Raw genomic sequence first — 18867 nt, forward strand, 5'->3', positions numbered from 1 at the left:
TAATAATTTCACTCTCTAAACATCTATAATGAGAGTGAAGAAACATTAGTGTCCCAGTGAAACTTCTCCAACACATACATCAAGCGGAAATAAAGCATGTTTGATGAGATGAACACAACATTCAGGACTCGCTTATAGAAACTATTGCATTATTGTAGAGTTATTACATTCAGTCTGGCATCTACACATGAGCTGGATTGAAGGAATCCAGAATAAGAGCTGCTAACCGAAACAAGTAAGAGGGCACAACTGTGAGTATGGCTTACAACATACAGGCTCCATCTATTTCATTATTACGAATATTTTTTTTTTAAATGTCACTATGAGAAGCGCACAGAAGCACTAACAATAGTTGGAAAAACTCACTGACCTTGACCTCATACTGAGCCTACTGAATGAGAACAGGCTACAAATGAAAGCTATTTTACACTCTGATAGATATGTTTTGTTTCGTAGAAGGGGACATCTTTGTGACGGCCTTCCTGTACAGCTGAGTCAGGAGCCGTTCTGCTCTTCTTTGCTTTGGCATTCATTTTTAATGCTTGGGCATAATTACAATAAATTAGTCTGTGAGTGGAGCTGGTTTATGGATAGTGCGATATAAGCCGGAATGAATATCAACACAAGCCGATTATAATCACATACAGTATATCTATGAAACAATTAGGGCTGTCAATCGTTTAAAAGTTTTAATCAAACCAACAACAACACATGCTGATGAATGAATCAAATTAATTCAAATTATGCTTTAGAAGACAATACTGTTTGTTTTATTTCCATATCTCTAAATATAAGTCTCATCATCCTGCAGTGTAATTGAGGTTGTCAAAATGTGCGTACTTCTGATATTCTGTTTGTGATATTTTGTTGAAATATAAAATTTCTTTGGTACGTTACACCATGAGTGCCACATTTTATTGCGCCATGTCCAGTAGTATTTTAAACTTTGAAAATCAAATTTCAACAAAAGTAAAAGAGAATTATTTATTTGTTTTATTTTAATTTTGTTCTTTTAACAAATATCACAAATCATTAATTGATAAATACCATGTAGATTGGATTACATGATATATTTATATAAAGTAAATCAGAACTTTTTTTCTTACAATAATAAAAGATAATGCCTAATAATAATATATATTTTTAATAAATTACTAGATAATACTAAATTTAAATATTGGTCAGGGGGCATTAATAACTTTGATTGCATTTTTTGTGTGTGTGTGTGAAATTTTTTTAATCATATTAAAGTAATTTGTTCAATTGACAGCCCTAATACCAACACAAGCGATTATAATCATAAACAGTATATCTAATAAATAATGCAACAGCACAATAGTGCTGCTGAATTGTGTTGTTCACAACAAAAATGGTTTGTATCATCTCTAACTCGTTCTCTGAGGGACTAAGGAGAGCAACAGGCAATTTGCCAAATAAATGACTTGGAACCAATCCATGAAAACAACCCAAGCGATCGTTCTGACTGAATCACGCATCTAAACTTTGTGTGTGGCTTTCTTTCAGACCTGCAGACAGAACAGCATGAGAGAGAGCTTTAAGATGTGCAGGCAATTAAAACCGAAATGAAACGAAAAAAAAAAAAAAGAGTTTGGACCTTTCGTGAGACAGTAGCTTGTGGGTGTCCTGATTAAAGTGGGAACTTCAGTAAGAACAGAACAAGGCACAAAATTCTTAGCAAATGTTTAAACTGAACAAAACCGGCCCCAGCAGGAGGTGTTGGATGGTGAAGCGGTCTAAAATTGAGCTCTCCTAGTGCTCTGCCATCCCACACCCCGTCCGTCTGGATGGCAGCACCTTCTCCTCACCGTCTCTTCAGCTGCACAGGTGTGAATCCAGCCTGATTGAATCCCACAACCCCTTCCTCCCAACCCAGCAGTCCACAGTTTGCTGTTCAGCACAGGAAGCAAGCAGATCTAGTCAGAGTTAAATGTAGTATTCCTTCTTGTCATCCGAATTGTTGTGTCCACCCTCTGCGTTGATGATGGCAGTGTCGGCGTCGGCAGCATCGTCCGCTCCTTTGGCTTCGTGGGTAAAGTAGGTACCTTAAAAAAAAGGAATATTTGTCATTTTCAAAACAAGCCACAATCAAGCTAAATCCAGAGTCCTGTCTTTGATTTACCTTTGTGTCTCGCAAAATATCTTCCGAGAACTATCAGAAGACAAAGCATGGCGAACACAACCACCGCGACAACGCCGCCAATGACGGCGTGATCAATTTTCTGTGGCGCTCCATCTGCTCTTGAATCTATGTCAGAGAGAAACACAAACACAAAAAATGAAGGCACCCTAAGCTGTTGTCGGTTGGGAATTCAGTGTAAGATTCCTTGGAATAGCTGTTAAGTGATGTTGTTCTGTTTTAAATAAATTCATTAATGACAGTTCATTAACAGTCATCCTAATTCAAGCCTAAAATGTTATTTTTAGATAATATACCTCTCGGTATATCTGACAGATGCTTTCACGTCTACATTTCCTGTAAATATGTAAATTGCATAACACAGAATTAACACATACTCAAACAGAGTTTGTTTGATTTGATCCTGAAACCTCAGCTGTCAGAGGCAACACTGAGCCTTGGGAGATAAAGTTGCCAGCCTATATGCTGGTTTTAATGACAAACTATAGATAGCAGATATACGTTCAAATGTGTGGAAAGAGGGAATGCAAAAAGTTGTTCCTATAATGGCCAAACAATACAGAAAAACAGTCAGTTTGCATTTTAAGGGCTGTAAGTTTGACACATTAATTAATTGTGATTAATAAATAAAGAAAAGTGCAATAAAAAATCAAAAAAATAATTGAATTGATTGACAGGTCTAGCATTTACAAAGCTTTGGGATCAGTTGATTCTTTTAATGTTTTTGAATCTCTTATGCTCACCAAGTCTGCATTTATTTGATCAAAAATACAGTAAAAACAGTAACATTGTGATCACAATTTAATTGTAACAAAATAACTGTTCCTGTGATGCAAAGCTGAAATTTACTCCAATCTTGAGTGTAATCCTTCAGAAATCATTCTAATAGAAACATCTCTTATTATTATCAATTTTGAAAACAGTTATGCTGCTCAACATATCTTTGTAGAAAACATTATGACCAATTTTTTTATACAGGATTTGTTGCTATCACTTTTGATGCATCCTTGCTGAATAAAGGTATTCATTTCTTCAAAAAAAGAAAAGAAAAGAGAAACAATATATATACATGTACTGTACCATATCGCAATGGTTACCGGCCGTCATTAGAGATTTTTTATTCCTTAAGATTATGGTATTGGTAAATTTTATTCTAAAATATTAATATTTTTAATTGTTCAAGCTCATTTCCCCTATTTTTACAGATTACCTTTCCCATCATCTGATCTTAATTTTCTTAATCTTAAATTATTAATATTTAAAAAACACTAATAATTTAATAACACTAATCTCAAAATGAATATCCATTTTTTCTTACTGTACATGATGTCCAAATTCACTTAAGGCCATTTATAGTGACTGATTTTAGCTTTTAGTGCTTTATTTTTTTATATATATATATATATATATATATATATATATATATTTTTTTTTTTTACAGAATTGAAATACTTGTGCAGTCCTGTTTTTGTATATAGCGAATTTCCTTTACTGTAGCTTTTGGTACAATGGTTCATATGATTAAAAACATGCATTTACAGAGCTTCGTAAGAGAACAGACAGAAAATAAACCCTGCACACATTCTAATTACACATTGAGTGTCCTGATGAAGTGCCTAGCAACCAAACCACAAGAAAGAATGTAGACCTGAAAGCAAGGACTGAAAGTGCCTCAACAGAACCCAGACTATATATTTCCCTCAATATTACTCATTCAGTCTTGTAATCAATAGGCTTTCATCAGGCATAAGAGCGATAAAGAGTGCCCTTTTCCATTTTCAGAATCAACACCAGCAAAAAGCTTTAGTGACGACCCCCCGTTTTCCATCAAGCCTCATCTAACCTACCACCAGCATTTCTTCCAATTTAATAAGAACATGTATGCTGCTCTGAATCTAATTAGCCTATACCTAGCACATTAAACGTCTATGCCGATAACGGTGTGCAAACAAGATCTTTTGATAAACCCGTTTCTGCCCGCAGCAAACCAACATATCCTGCCCAGCAGGATGACACAGCCTACAAAGATACCGCTTTGATATGAGCCACAGAGGTTTCTGCATTGATATAGGACAGGGAAGCCCTGCATTGCATCATGTTGCACCAGAGGCACCTCTCCTGGCTCTGGCAGCCTGTTCCCAGGGCTAATTAGCATGAGACTAGGAATGAACACAGCGGAGAGGAGCACTGTCACATTCATTCTCTCCGCAGTGCCGCCCCCCTCCCGCTCGCCGCCCCTCCTCCCCTCCTGCCTCCTGCTTGACACCAGCAGATAAATTAGCTGTCCAGGGGCACGGATATCTTAGCCTTCGAGAGGACATTTTGGGCTGAATACAATTTTCGTTGACTATAAATCACACGTGTAACAAAAAGCTCATGTATGTTAGCGCTAAAGATGTCGATAGCAGTGCTCAACCTCTTCATGACTGCTGTTTCGTAATGTGTATTCTGGACTTGGGAATCATGGGGCCAAACATGCCTGCCTTAAACGGCAAGCAGCTGACTTTACAAACTCGTGTTAAGCAGACAGTGGGATGCGATTGGGATCATTTATGTTAGAGTTTAGGACGTCGACGGCAGCATTTCACCTTTTCATGACCTCCCGAAGCTGCAGTTTCATAATGTGTATTCAGGACAAGGGAACCACGGGGCCAAAGTGCTTGCTTTTTAAGGAATGAGACGGGCTTTACAAAACGTTCTCATGATAAGCAGATGGTGGGATGCGATTGGGATCATATAGGTTTGCATTTAAGACACCGACAAGAGCATTACATTTTTTCATGACCTCCTGACCACCAATCGGCTGCCGTTTCATAATGTGTATTCTGGACATTGGAAACCACGTGCCCAAACGTACTTGTGTTAAACGGCACGTGGTGGCCTCTACAAACCGTGCTCATGTTAAGCAGGCAGTGGGATGTGAGTGGGATTTATTGGGAAATAAAGAGGACTTTTGCCTGATTTACAGTGGGGTTAGGCAGGGGGAAGACTTGTACACTGCTCCAGGGCCAGAGAGCTCATGTTTTATGAGTCTCATTCTGCATCTGTGCTGAAGTGACTAATTAAACTGCAGGCCACTGTCATTGCAGCAGCTGCAGACCAAAGTGAAACGGCCAAGCTGTGGAAGTAAAATAAGGACTAATGTCTTTGAAACAAAAATGCATGTTGATTTAAACTTATTGGAAAAAAAATGAATTAACACTACTTGCATTTTAATGCATTGTATTTTCAGGGCTTGCACCTTTGGGGGCTGAAATTTAACAGGGTTGTATATTTAAGCAGTGAATATTTCAAATGAAAACATTTCATACACACTTTCATTATTAAACATTGAAGTATCCGTATTCACCTTCCAGACTTCAGTCTGTTTAAAAATACTACCTATAATATGCGATAGGCGATTTTCAGTCCGTTTTATTTCGCTTTAAAAATTCACTTTGACAAATTCAGTGGTTCAAATTCATCCGGGAACTGTAGGAATAGCAGTAGAGTAAAAAAAAAAAAAATTCCCTTTACTTTAATCCTCCCTTGTCTGGCTTATGCTACTCTGAGCAATATCTGAACTTTGTATTTTTGGCACTTGCGTTGTTTTTGCCTCTTCACAATGACTCGCTTGCTTTATTCCTCATTTGTAAGTCGCTTTGGACAAAGGCGTCTGCTAAATGACTAAATGTAAATATAGAGTACCTATGCATAATCTCCATCTGCTGTTAGTCACATAACCAGTAGGTGGTGCAAGCGGGTGAAGGTAGATCCATTCATTCACAAAAACTGATTTACAGAAATGTAGCAAGCAGTAAGTATACGTTATGATTATCAGGGTCAGTATATATGCAGAAAAGCGGCATTTACGCTTAATTCAAAGTCTTTGCAATAACTCTTAACCCCTGTGTACATTTAAGCAACATTCTCCGCCAGAAAGGAGGTATAATGTTATTCCCCCTGACGCTGATGTGCAGAACACATATTACACCTATATTACTTTGTTTCCTGAACTTTATATCATGGATTGTGCGGCGCTGTGCTGCAGTAGTGGGGTTGCCCTGATACATCATACACTCCAGGATTCCCCTCAGTTGTGGGACATTCTAAAATGCTTAACGTGAAACCACTGGCATAATGGACTAACGGTGATATAAAAAGACAAAACTCAGTCAGTATGCACCTTATTGATGAAGCATACTATATACAGACAAGCCCTGAAAATACAATGCATTGAAAGGCAAGCACTGTTAATGCAATGCATTTTATTTTCTCAGTTAATGCAATTTAACATGCTTTTTTGTTTCAAAGACCTTAGTCATTATTATACTTCCATACCAAGTTCTCATGAGGACGACATGAGAAAATGAGGCTTACGCATGTCCGGCCGATATAGAGTGGCTGTCTTATAGCCCTTCTGTCTATTTCAGGCATTTCCTGCTAAAAGGTACTTTAAAAAGTAATCAGGGAAATCTTCAGAACAGAGCTCGCAAATCTGTTCGCTGGTCCGCTTTTATTGGATTTTTAAATCTAGATTCAAGTTCCCGCACAGGTCATTCCCTGGAGCTTCAACTCAGGGTTTCGAGAGAAAGGCACACTGATGAAATGAAAACGGAAATTTCTTTTTAAACAAATCACAGCTCACCCAAGGACACCTAGGCGAAACAATGTGGCTAAGAAACGTAAATCACACGGCATTTGACTGAGGCATTGAAAGAGAGATTTTCCACAAGCGAGAAGATTTAAAAAGAAAAAAACATTAAGGAGAGGTTGAACGTGAACTCATTCGGATTCGGGCGAGAAAGGACCACAGTCCCAGGGTACAAAGAGAGACCTTTCCAAACAAAGATTGGACCCTGAGCATGTGGAGCCTTTGAAGCATGTTTTCCTGATAGACTCTCTAAATTGAGCAAGCAGGCCACAAGGGTGACAAAGACATTTTCTACTATCTGCGACTCTGTGAGCAAAATCACATTCACATAGCGAATGCAAAGCGCTGCCAAAATATGCTCTAAAATCAGCCTGCTACATGCCACAAAGCATATGGCTGGTGACATTTTTCCCCTGAATTGTGTAGATGGAATGATAAATATGCCAAAAGTCCGGAGCAGACATCTACAGTGTGTCGGTGAGAGGCCTTTTCATATCAAACTCCAAGCCATTCAGCTTTTCTGGGTGACTTGCTGTACACAACTGACTTGGTTTGTAATCACAAGGAAACATTAGTCAACTTCAAATAATAAATCATTTCCTTTGCACCGCAATCGAAGCGGAAAACTCTCGAACGGTGAGAAAGGCGCTTCCGTCTGCTCCCTTCCCTAAACCGCTCATTGGGTTCTTTACGTCAGAAAGGAAAGAAACATAGGCTTTGAACCGGGGAGACTGAAGAGGTGTCTTTTACTCAAAATGAAAAGAAGTGGAATCTTTGATAAAATCAGCAAGACTTATTTTGGCACCTCGCCACCTACTGAGCTATCTTTGGCAATAGGACTAAAGAAGTGTTGAAGTTATATAGCGTTTCAACAAGTAATGGAGAACTTCGCACCTTCATTGTATCCTTCTATTTCTGACTTTTATTTTGCATTATGCCGATGCATTATTACTGGGTGAAAATATTCTCTTTAGCACTACTGACAGGTAATGATAATAACTTGGCTCTCTGCTACAGTGCATTTGGCTCCATATAGCTCAATCTACTATACTTTTATAACCTGATGATATTTTTACACGTTATGCGGATGTCCACTAACTCATACCAAAACCCCCCATCAGAAAAGTCTCAAGCAAATAATCATTGAACCCTTTATACACCACAGTCTTAACATAGTGGTTGCGTTTATGCAACTGGCCACAGATATCTTTCCAGAATTTGATGACATGCGTCTCACAAACACTGACAAACCCAGAGACTAGTTCATGTTCTAATCGTAGCAGTCTGCAAATGTGTAAACATGACTTTCATGGTGTACTGACACCTAAACTGCGACATGCAAGACAGCAGAGTGTGAAACGTCCAGTTCATCATCTACAAATATCAAACTGCAAACATCAAAACATAGCAATCATCATATTCATCATATTATGCTTGTACAAATTTTTTTTTTTTAAATACATGGCCTGGATTCATTTTAGGTTTCTTCTTGTTGTTTTATTTACATCCTTTGCTACCTGCTCCACGAAAGCTGTGCAGTAAACAGAATATCTTGTTGCTATGCTAAGCAAGTGTCAAGCAAGGAAATGTAAGTGTGAATATCTAGACAAAATACAACGCAGAAACAGTCACACACATTTATCTAATTAAATTTGACAAATACATGCACAAATTGTGAAATAAATCCCAAGTAATGAATTCAGTGTTACTGGCATCACAATATGTGCAAACATCTTCAAAAGGAGAGTGGCATGTTTGCCTTTGCTTGTTCCCGAAAACAAAAACCCCACAAGTTTATGTACCGCATATAATATGCATAATTCATGATAGGGCTGTTAAGGAGAACATGTGGGAGGTGTATTCCACATCTGGTTATGGCCTACATCATCAGCCTCAGATTACCCCACCTCAGATGACTGTGTTATAACCCACATTCGCTGCCTGACTGCCGAATGAGGGCAAGACGAGGATGGGAAAGTTCAGAGACTCAAATGTAAAATGTTGACACGTTTTACTTTTTTAAACTCACTGTAATAAGTGCCAGAAATAAAGTTGAAGCCACAGGGATCATCTCAGTGAAGGAGAGTTTCTGCGCTCAGTATAACTAGAGGATCTTCATAGATAATGTAAGAGCTGCAGTGCTGTTAGATTGCTGATCAGTGTTGAAGAGGAACTAACTAAAAGTAGCAAGTTGAGTGAAGTTAACTTCAATTTTTTTTAAGAAGTGCCAAATCCCCTCAAATCCTACACCGTCTTGGTCTTTGCTAGTTTAAGCTGATTGTAGCAAATTTGCCAGTCGTCCAGTTCAAAAGAGTACAAAACTTTCCTGTATCTCAAACAGTAGAGTGTTAGCTCTTGCAACACCTAGGTCATGGCTTCGATTCCAAGGGAAAGCAAGAAATTATAAGATGCAATGTAAGTCACTTTACATAAAAGTGTCTGCCAAATGCATACATGTAAATGTCAAACTCCACATAAATTAGAAAGTAGTTCATCCTGACCAAAAATCACACTCAAGACTATCCTCTCTCTTATGTAACATTAAGTTCAGTTGTTAAGTTTATTTAAGTTCATCCTAATGAATCGATTCATCCTAAATTCTCTAATAGACCATTTGGGTTTTTGCACACAGCAATGATGTGTTTTGTGGGTGGAGCCTAGCTGGTGGCACAAAATGACAGTTCTGCAATAGCAGTATATGGAAGCCAAGAAATAAATGTCAAGAGGAAAAAGGTAATTTCCAGTTCATATCTCACAATTCTGAGAATATATCAGCATAACGAAATATAGGCTAAACTCCATATTCTGCCTTTTTTCCTTAGAATTTACAATTTTCACAATTGTGATAAACTTGCAATTGCAACCTATGTTATAGGGTTCAATTTTATCTATGGAAAGTGTTATAGGTTTAAATATTATTTCATGCTGTTGCTGTAGGGCTAATACATTATGCCTCATATGAACTTCATATGTGAATATTTTAGATTATCAAATTCGTGCTTTAATGTATAGGGTTATAATCACAGTTTCCATCAGAACGGTCTGTCCATTTAATGGCTTGCACCCATAAACATCAGCGTTTAGCTTAAAATTATGTCTTTGACCACAGAATTCTAGAAAAAATAAATAAAGACCATCTTATTTTGCATTCCAATTCTGACATTCAAAGGCACAAGACGACGACTTTTCTCTTATTCCGTTGTTTTTCGACCACTTTCCTCCACTTGTTACCGCTGTTTTCCAGCCACCACAATGCGATCTCAGGTGCAGTGACATAACTGTGACATCTGCTCCCAAATAATCATCCTAATGAATCAATTCATCCTTAACCCCTTACCAGTCGCCCCCCTTTTTGGCAATCGAGTGCAAAATGACATACCCATAATAAAATGGTTGTTGCTAAGGAGTCCTTCTGACTATACACAAAACCAAGGTATCATTTAAAAGCTAACACTTGACAGTTTACTGTGAAAAACGTCTATGGTTACGTATGTAACCCTCGTTCCCTGAGTAGGGAACGGAGACGTTACGTCGGATGACGACGAATGGGGTTTCGCTTAGAAAGCCTATCAACTTCGAGTATTACAAAACGAGCCAATGGCAAAGAAATGCCATGGGTCTGCGGAATTTGCATGGCGTAACTCCGCCCCACCTCGTGGGTATAAAAGGAGGAAGCCGGCAGCAAGCAGATATGTTTCTTCGCTGAGGAGCCAAGACTGAGCTCAGGCGATCCCCGCGGTACAGCGGAAAGTGGCAGGCAGACGTAACGTCTCCGTTCCCTACTCAGGGAACGAGGGTTACATACGTAACCGTAGACGTTCCCTTTCGTTGTCACTCCGAGTTACGTCGGATGACGACGAATGGGGTTACCAGTCTAATCACGCCACCTTCTCAGCTGTCTTCCAGTGCCCTGCGTAAATCGAGATCCCTGTCAGCCTGGACAAAGGACTCCATTTATCACAGGAATACCATGGTACACTGGGAAGCATATCCCAAGCTTAGGGGAAGTATGCAGTTAATGCCAGCCCGGAGGGGGGGGGGACTTAGAGAACACACATATGACCCGAAGGAAGCATATGGGAAACACTGGGGTGTCCAGCCGCAGGTGGAATATTTCAACCCCAGGGGTGGCAAGGTGGCTTGCCAAGGGAAAGACACACGCTCAGAGAGGCTTACAGTGGAAATACACATGTGGGGGTCGCTCAGAGGAGGGACCATGCACACGGGAGGCACCTAGCCGACGCACAGGCAATAGACACTGGCGCCGACGTCAGGAGTGCTGGAGGAGCTCAGGGCTTTCGGAGAAGCTCACCTGAGAAAAATATCGCACGTATCCAGTCCGTGGAGTGGAATGGCGAGCAAGCGAAGACACCTGAGCGGGTCCGGTACTAGCTGGTTGAAGCGAGTACACGAGAGGACACAGGCTCCACTCGGAGATTATAGAATCTGGCGAATGTGTAGGTGTCGCCCAGCCTGCAGCTCTGCAGATGTCTGTTAGCGAGGCGCCATGCGCTAGAGCCCAAGAGGACGCCACACTCCGGGTGGAGTGGGCAGTCACACCAAGGGGGCACGGTCGACCTTGCTGCTGGTAAGCCAAAGCAATGGTGTCCACTATCCAGTGAGACAACCTTTGCTTGGAGAGAGCCTTTTCCCTTCAGGTTCCCACCATAACAGACAAAGAGCTGGTCTGAGGTCCTGAAACACTGCGTTCTGTCTACATAGGCGCGGAGAGCGCGTACTGGACAGAGCAGTGCCAAGGCTGGCTCTGCCTCCTCCGAGGGCAGCGCTTGCAGGTTCACCACCTGGTCCCGAAAGGGAGTGGTAGGAACCTTGGGCACATATCCAGGCCGGGGTCTCAGGATCACGTGAGAGGAAGCCGGCCCAAATTCCAGGCACGCTTCGTCAACGGAGAATGCGTGCAGGTCCCCAACCCTCTTGATGGAGGCCAGTGCAACCAGGAGCGCTGTCTTCATAGACAGGAACTTAAGCTCGACTGATTGCAGGGGCTCAAAGGGAGCACTCTTCAGGGCAGTTAGAACCACTGAGAGGTCCCAAGAGGGAACGAGAGGAGGACGAGGAGGATTTAGTCTCCTCGCTCCTCTCAGGAACCTGATGATCAGGTCGTGCTTCCCTACCGACTTACCTTCGATGAGGTCATGATGTGCGGCAATGGCGGCAACATAGACCTTCAGGGTGGAGGGAGACAGCCTTCGCTCCAGCCCCTGTTGAAGGAAGGAAAGCAAAACACTGATCGAGCATCTCCGGGGGTCTTCTCGGTGAGAAGAGCACCAGTTGACGAAGAGGTTCCACTTCAACGCATAGACGTGTCTCGTGGACGACGCTCTAGCGGAAGTGATGGTAGCCACCACCGCTGGTGGTAGGGTACTCAAACCTGCCTCGTCCCATCCAGGAGCCACACGTGGAGGTTCCAAAGATCGGGACGAGGGTGCCATAGGGTGCCCCGTCCCTGAGAAAGAAGGTTCTTCCTCAGAGGGATCGGCCAGGGAGGTGCTGTCGCGAGGAGTACTAGTTCGGGGAACCAGGTCCGGTTGCCAGTAAGGGGCAACCAGAATGACCTGCTCCTCGTCCTCCCTGACCTTGCGCAAAGTGTGCGCAAGAAGGCTCACTGGGGGAAACGCATACTTGCGGCCCTGCGGCCAGCTGTGCGCCAGAGCATCCGTGCCGAGCGTGCCCACGGTCAGGGAATAGAACTGGGCGCAAAGGGTCGAGTCGTGAGAGGCAAACAGATCTATCTGCGCGTCCCCGAACTGGTCCCAAATCAGCTGAACCGACTGGGGATGGAGTCGCCATTCTCCAGGGAGGGGCTGAAGCCGTGAGAGCTCGTCGGCTGCACAGTTCAGCGCTCCGGGAATGAAGATGGCTCGAAGCGACCTCAGATGCTTCTGACTCCATAGGAGGAGGTGGCGAGCGAGTTGTGACATACGGCGGGAGCGTAGACCACCTTGATGGTTGATGTACGCCACAGTGGCGGTATTGTCTGAACGGACTAGTACGTGTTGACCCCTGAGCAACGCCCGGAAGCGGTGCAGGGCAAGGCGTACTGCCAACAACTCGAGGCAATTGACATGCCACAGCCGCTGGGGTCCTGTCCAGGAGCCCGCAGCAGCATGTCCATTGCACATGGCGCCCCAGCCCGTGGTGGAGGCATCTGTTGAGACAACAACATGCCGGGAAGCTCGTGCCAGGGGGACACCGGCCCTGAGAAAACCGAGGTTCGCCCACGGGGTGAAGAACTGACGGCAGGTCGGAGTAACTGGTACTCGGAACGTGCCGTGTTGCCATGCCCACCTCGGGACTCGGTCGCGAAGCCAAAGCTGAAGCGGTCTCATATGAAGCAATCCGAGCGGCGTGACCGCGGCTGCAGATGCCATATGCCCCAGGAGCCTCTGAAAAAGTTTCAGTGGAACCGCACTCTTGCCCTCGAATTGTCTTAGGCAAGTCAGCAGTGACTGCGCGCGCTCGCTCGTAAGCTGCGCGGACATGGCGACCGAGTCGATGTCCATACCGAGAAAAGAGATCCTCTGCACGGGGCAAAGTTTGCTCTTCTCCCAGTTGACCCGAAGGCCCAGACGGGCTAGGTGCCGAAGCACTAGGTCCCTGTGTTCGCAAACCTGATCTCGAGAGTGAGCTAGGATCAGCCAGTCGTCGATATAACTCAGGATGCGAACCCCTTGTTCTCGAAAGGGAACAAGGGCCGCCTCGACGACCTTCATGAAGATGCGAGGAGACAGGGCTAGCCCGAAAGGGAGAACCGCGTACCGGTATGCCTGCCCCTCGAAAGCAAACCGGAGGAACGGTCTGTGTCGAGGAAGAATGGAGACATGAAAGTAGGCGTCCTTCAGGTCGATCGCTGCAAACCAATCCTGGGGCCGTATGCATTCGAAAACGCGTTTGGCGGTGAGCATCTTGAACGGCATCCGGTGAAGGGAGCGGTACAGCACGCGCAAGTCCAGGATTGGCCGTAACCCACCGGTCTTCTTGGGGACAATGAAGTAGGGGCTGTAGAAGCCGGACCTCATCTCGGCTGGAGGGACAGTCTCGATTGCACCCTTCGCCAGCAGGGTGGCAATCTCTGCTCTCATGATAGGGGCATTGCCACCGACCAAAGTGGAGCGGACTCCCCTGAAGCGGGGAGGAGACCGTGCGAACTGAATCGCATAGCCGAGCCTGACGGTACGCACGATCCAGTGGGACAGACGGGGAAGCTCTAGCCAGGCTCCCAGGAACTGAACCAACGGGATCATGCGAGCCACAGGCGTCCCCCCGGAGGGGCAGCGAAGCGGAGTAACTGGCCCAGATGTGGACGGCATAGCGGCCCGGAGAGGGGGCACAGTTAGCAACCGCGCCCTGGCAGAGGGGGCCAGGGGAGGACCAGGCTGGTCGTCCCGCGGGGGCCTGCTCTGCCAGGGGTCTGGCGACAGAGGGGGACAGCGGCGAAGCGGTCCGTGGACGGCACGCCATGTCAACCACCTCTGGGACAGAGGGGGACGAGGAGAGCACGGCTTGTGGGCGGCGCTCTGTGACGTCCGAGAACTCTGTGCTCAGAGACGGGAGAATCAGCTCTTTGGAGAATAAGGATTCTTCCCCGGCCCTCCCCGGGGAAAGGAGTGGTCCTGCTACCAACTCCTGGAAAGAACTGAGTCCCATCTCTGAGGAGCCCAACTCAAGAGCGCCGCTTAACCCGGCGTGTAGCGGGGTGCGGGGCTGGAGAGGACTGTGGCGTCCGACCGCGGCCTCCAGAGCCGACCCGGGTGAACGGGCGGGGTGGGAGCCGCGGGGGGCGCCCTCGGCAGTGGGCAGACCGAGGGATCTGAGCGGACGGCGGGGCCGTCGGGACAGAATCAACCTCAGTCTGCTCCATCGCCGAGGTGCCCGTCTCACGAGCGCCGCTTAACCCGGCGTGTAGCGGGGGGCGGGGCTGGAGAGGGCTGTGGCGTCCGCCCCTCGGCCCCATGAAGCCGGCCCGTGAACGGGCGGGGTGGGAGCCGCGGGAGGGCGCCTTCGGCGGTGGGCAGACGAGGGATCTGAGCGGACGGCGGGGCCGTCGGGACAGAATCAACCTCACTCTGCTCATGGGCGGCTGAGAGCTGTTGGGCAAGCCCTCAACCGCACCGCCGAAGAGGCCGACCTGGGATATGGGAATGTCGGACAGACGGGTCCGCGCGACATCCAGCACATCAGACAGGTTCAGCCACAGACTGGTGAGCATCACCTGACCCAGGGAGCGTACGGCCACTTTCGTCGCTCAGAGAGCAAGGTCAGTGGCGGCGCGCAGCTCAGTGAAGAGCCCTGGGTCAGTCCCGCCCTCGTGCAGGTCCATGAGCATCTGGGTCAGGTGGACCAGCAGAATGACCATGGCATGCAGTGAGGCGGCTGCCAGTCCCGTGGCGCTATAGGATCTCGCCACAAGCGTAGACGAAAAACTACAGGCCACGGGCGGGTGCTTAGGATTGCGCCGAGAAGAAGCACTCTGAGGACACATAGCATCGCAACAGAGCGTTCAGCCGGGGGAACCCCAGTGTACCCATGGGCAGCGGCCCCATCGAGGGGAGGAAAGGCGGATGAGATCAGCGAGCGGTCCCGAGAAGACAAGGGGGTCTTCTTGGACTTCGAGATCTCATCATGCACGTCCGGGAAGAGAGGTATTGGGGTTTGCCGTGGACGAGGGTCGGCGGCCTTACCCAAAACCCATCGTCCCAGGAAAGCATGGTCGTCATCTCCGGATCAGACTCAGGCACAGCCGTATGCACACCGGAAGGTGGCAGCTGTGACGAGCCCTCACTTCCAGAAGACTCAAACCCACCTAGTGATGCTGCAACAGACATGGCATCTTCCTCTGTAGCTTCAACTGAAACACGCGGGCCACCGAGGGTAGACTCGCGGGAATCAGCAGTTCACTAGCGGGCACCGTCATTGAAGAGGGGGGCTGGGGACACGGACACATAGTCGGCGCCTAGATCCAGACCGTAACCCTCAGGTCACCCTGGCCACCAGCCGAAGATCGGGGGGTGGATGAGGGGACTCTCACTCTTGCGAGTTCACCGAGTCTCGACCTATATATGACGCGATGATCACGTTCCCGGCGAGAACATGAGTCACCCACGAGCGCTGTTCAAGCATGATCAAAGCCCAAACACACTAGACAGCGCTCGTGCCCATCAGAGTCCGATACCAGTCCGCTGCAACCAGAAATGCACGGGCGAGCCGTCTTTAAAAAGACGTGCCACGTGTAAGCTCTTTTAGTGAGAGAAAACTCAAGTGTTGAAGCACCCGGGGAGAAACGCACCGACTGGCAGACCACTGCAACAGATCAGCAGGAAGCACGCTCTCGCCGTAGATCGCCGTCACACCAACACTCGAGGTACTCGTTTGTAAAGCTGACAATTCAGAGATGGCTTGTGGAGAGAAGAATACACTTGGCTCCGAAGCGAAAACATATCTGCTTGCTGCCGGCTTCCTCCTTTTATACCCACGAGGTGGGGCGGAGTTACGCCATGCAAATTCCGCAGACCCATGGCATTTCTTTGCCATTGGCTCGTTTTGTAATACTCGAAGTTGATAGGCTTTCTAAGCGAAACCCCATTCGTCGTCATCCGACGTAACTCGGAGTGACAACGAAAGGGAACTCAGAATTGCTCTAGCAATTACTAATAGAGAGATAAAGCAGCTCAAAAACAATGCACAATTTTTTTGAATGTAAAATTCGGGATCACCAGGGATCCCTGCGGCTCAAGGGGTTAACTCTCTCATACTGTATGTAGTTCTAAACAATCTGATTCATTTTAATGAATCAATTCATTTATTTCATTCAATTAACAGATTGAAAACCTGATTCCCAGACAATTTAAGTCTTTTTAAAAAAGTTAAAAAAATGTGTTGAAGTTGTTAAATGTTGCTGATAATCAATATTTTTTTTGCACTCAGCTATATAAATTAGTTTATGTTTTTTTTGTGATTTAATCTGTTCAAGTCGGATATGGTCACCATAATTAAAATCATTCATGCATTGACTTTATATATATTTAAAAAATTGTATTATATATAACTATACAAATTATATAAAACATTACATAATGTAAAAATTGTTATATATATAGCTAATTTTTACTAACTTGTAGTGTAGTTACTACTGTTTCAAAAGAGTAGCTTGACTTTAGTTGAACCACTTTATTTATTATAAAAATTATAAATAGCTTGTAGTTTGACAAGCTGTAATTTCCAAGTTGCTTCGACAACACTGTTATTAATGTTATTATTGCAGGGTAACAAAACTGATCCACAGTAGTGCTCATGAACACAAGTGCATGTTATTTGGTTGTCATTATGCTGAAAAGATTAGTTTACAGTTTGCAATTGAGCTAAATTAAAAAGACAAAACTGAATGGGGGAATATTTTGGAATACAATGCAATTCTAATTATCTAAAACACTGAAGCACATGCAAGACAACAAACACCTGCTCAACTCAATTTGCTTTTGAAATCTCTCTCATGGGTTCATCTCATTAACACACAATTACCTCTCAAACAAAGCAAGGCAATGGCACACAGCGAAGAGTTCAGCACTCCTCTTCTTACATACACAATGGACTAAAACACTTTTTCATCGGCTAATGTTTGAAACAATTCGGTCAGTTTTGCTATGATTTCAGATAGCAGTTGATTCATCCCAGCTGCAGACTGCGGTGGTCTTTGCCATAAAATAAAGTGTCATTTCTCATTGATGTTCCATGTGAGTAGTGTTTTATTATGGCAGAATTCTGACAGTAGAGTGATAGAAAGGGGACTAAACATTGACACTGACATTGTCACAGGAGAGCGATGAGTACATTCATCCTTCATTGATTCCTCTACAGTTGCGTTCCCTCTGGAGGCTATAGACACTTCTGCGGGAACCTCTTCAACAACAAGAAAAAACTTCACCAATCACTGATGAAATCCCACTTCGCTCACGCGGATGGTTCACAGCAATGTGCTATCTAAAACTGTAGAGTAAATGTAAAATAAAATATTAATAAACACATTCAGATTGAATTAGCGTGACTTTTCATGTTGCCCCTGTTTTTTTCTTTTTCTGAAGCTGGTTGACCAAAGAAAGTACTGTATTTCTATTTGAATCCAACACAAAACAAAAATGTATCCGATTTACAGTATATTCCTGGTATTATTCTGAAAATCTGATTGTCATATATTAGGATCTCTTAGTATATCCTTATATATATGTGTGCAATGAACCAAGCAAAATTGAAAAAAATGACAGCCAGTGATCACAGTTAATTGAATAACGCTTATCAAAAGACAAGTAGCTACAGGCATTTTTAGTATAGTACATTTGTGTGTGTGTGTGTGTGTGTGTGTGTGTGTGTGTGTGTGTGAGTGAGTGAGTGAGTGAGTGAGTGAGTGTGTGTGTGTGTGTGTGTTTGTGTGCGTGTGTGTGTGTGTGTTTGTGTGCGTGTGTGTGTGTGTGTGTGTGTGCGTGTGTGTGCGTGTGTGTGTGTGTGTAAAAAAACAAGCAAAAATGCCACTAAACTTTACAGTCAGTGATACATTTTTATTATATGGAAAAACAAAAACAGATTAGGCATTTTCATAATAACACTGTTTTTGTTCCGTGTGAAAAAGTCATACTATCCATACCCACATAAAAAATAATATTTATCATAAAACTTCACTCACTTTGCAAAAGGCATTTTCACTCAAGTCTGACATTTAAATAGATATATAATGAATATATGATTAAAAAACAAAACTTGTTTTTGATCCTGTATTGACAAATTAATCTTGTGTGTAAATAGCAAATACTGTATATTTATTTATTTAGCTTTTCAGAAGTGTTATTCTCTCAAATGTCAGTTTGAGTGGGCATCCCAACATAGATCTTTTGCAAATTGAATATCCTTTTAAACTCTAAATAAGTCATATCACAGAAGTGAAACTGTGAAGGGGGTTTCATGTTGACTTTAAGAGCCCGCAGAGGACACCAGCATCCATCCAAACCGCAACATTTACATGACTTTATCGTTTTGAGCAGATGCTTTCTCACCAAGGTGACCTACG

At 44.3% G+C, this 18867-nt stretch overlaps 1 protein-coding gene across 6 annotated transcripts in view; it reads right to left on the reverse strand.

The window, feature by feature from the left end:
* Nucleotides 1-1209: 1209 nt before the first annotated feature.
* cadm1b (cell adhesion molecule 1b) overlaps nt 1210-18867 on the reverse strand; it is a 199272-nt gene continuing 181614 nt past the window's right edge. For all 6 annotated transcript variants that reach the window (XM_077208715.1, XM_077208716.1, XM_077208714.1 and 3 more), the window contains 2 exons: nt 2141-2266; nt 1210-2063 (listed from right to left, as the gene is read on the reverse strand). In XM_077208715.1, the coding sequence (XP_077064830.1) occupies nt 1945-2063; nt 2141-2266 (245 nt within the window). In that variant the 3' untranslated portion in view covers nt 1210-1944. The remainder of the gene's footprint in view (nt 2064-2140; nt 2267-18867) is intronic.

The sequence above is a fragment of the Siphateles boraxobius genome, unplaced genomic scaffold (assembly GCF_051911475.1).
Source record: "Siphateles boraxobius isolate OS27281-9 unplaced genomic scaffold, OSU_SipBor_1 6, whole genome shotgun sequence".
Classification (NCBI taxonomy): Eukaryota; Metazoa; Chordata; class Actinopteri; order Cypriniformes; family Leuciscidae; genus Siphateles; species Siphateles boraxobius.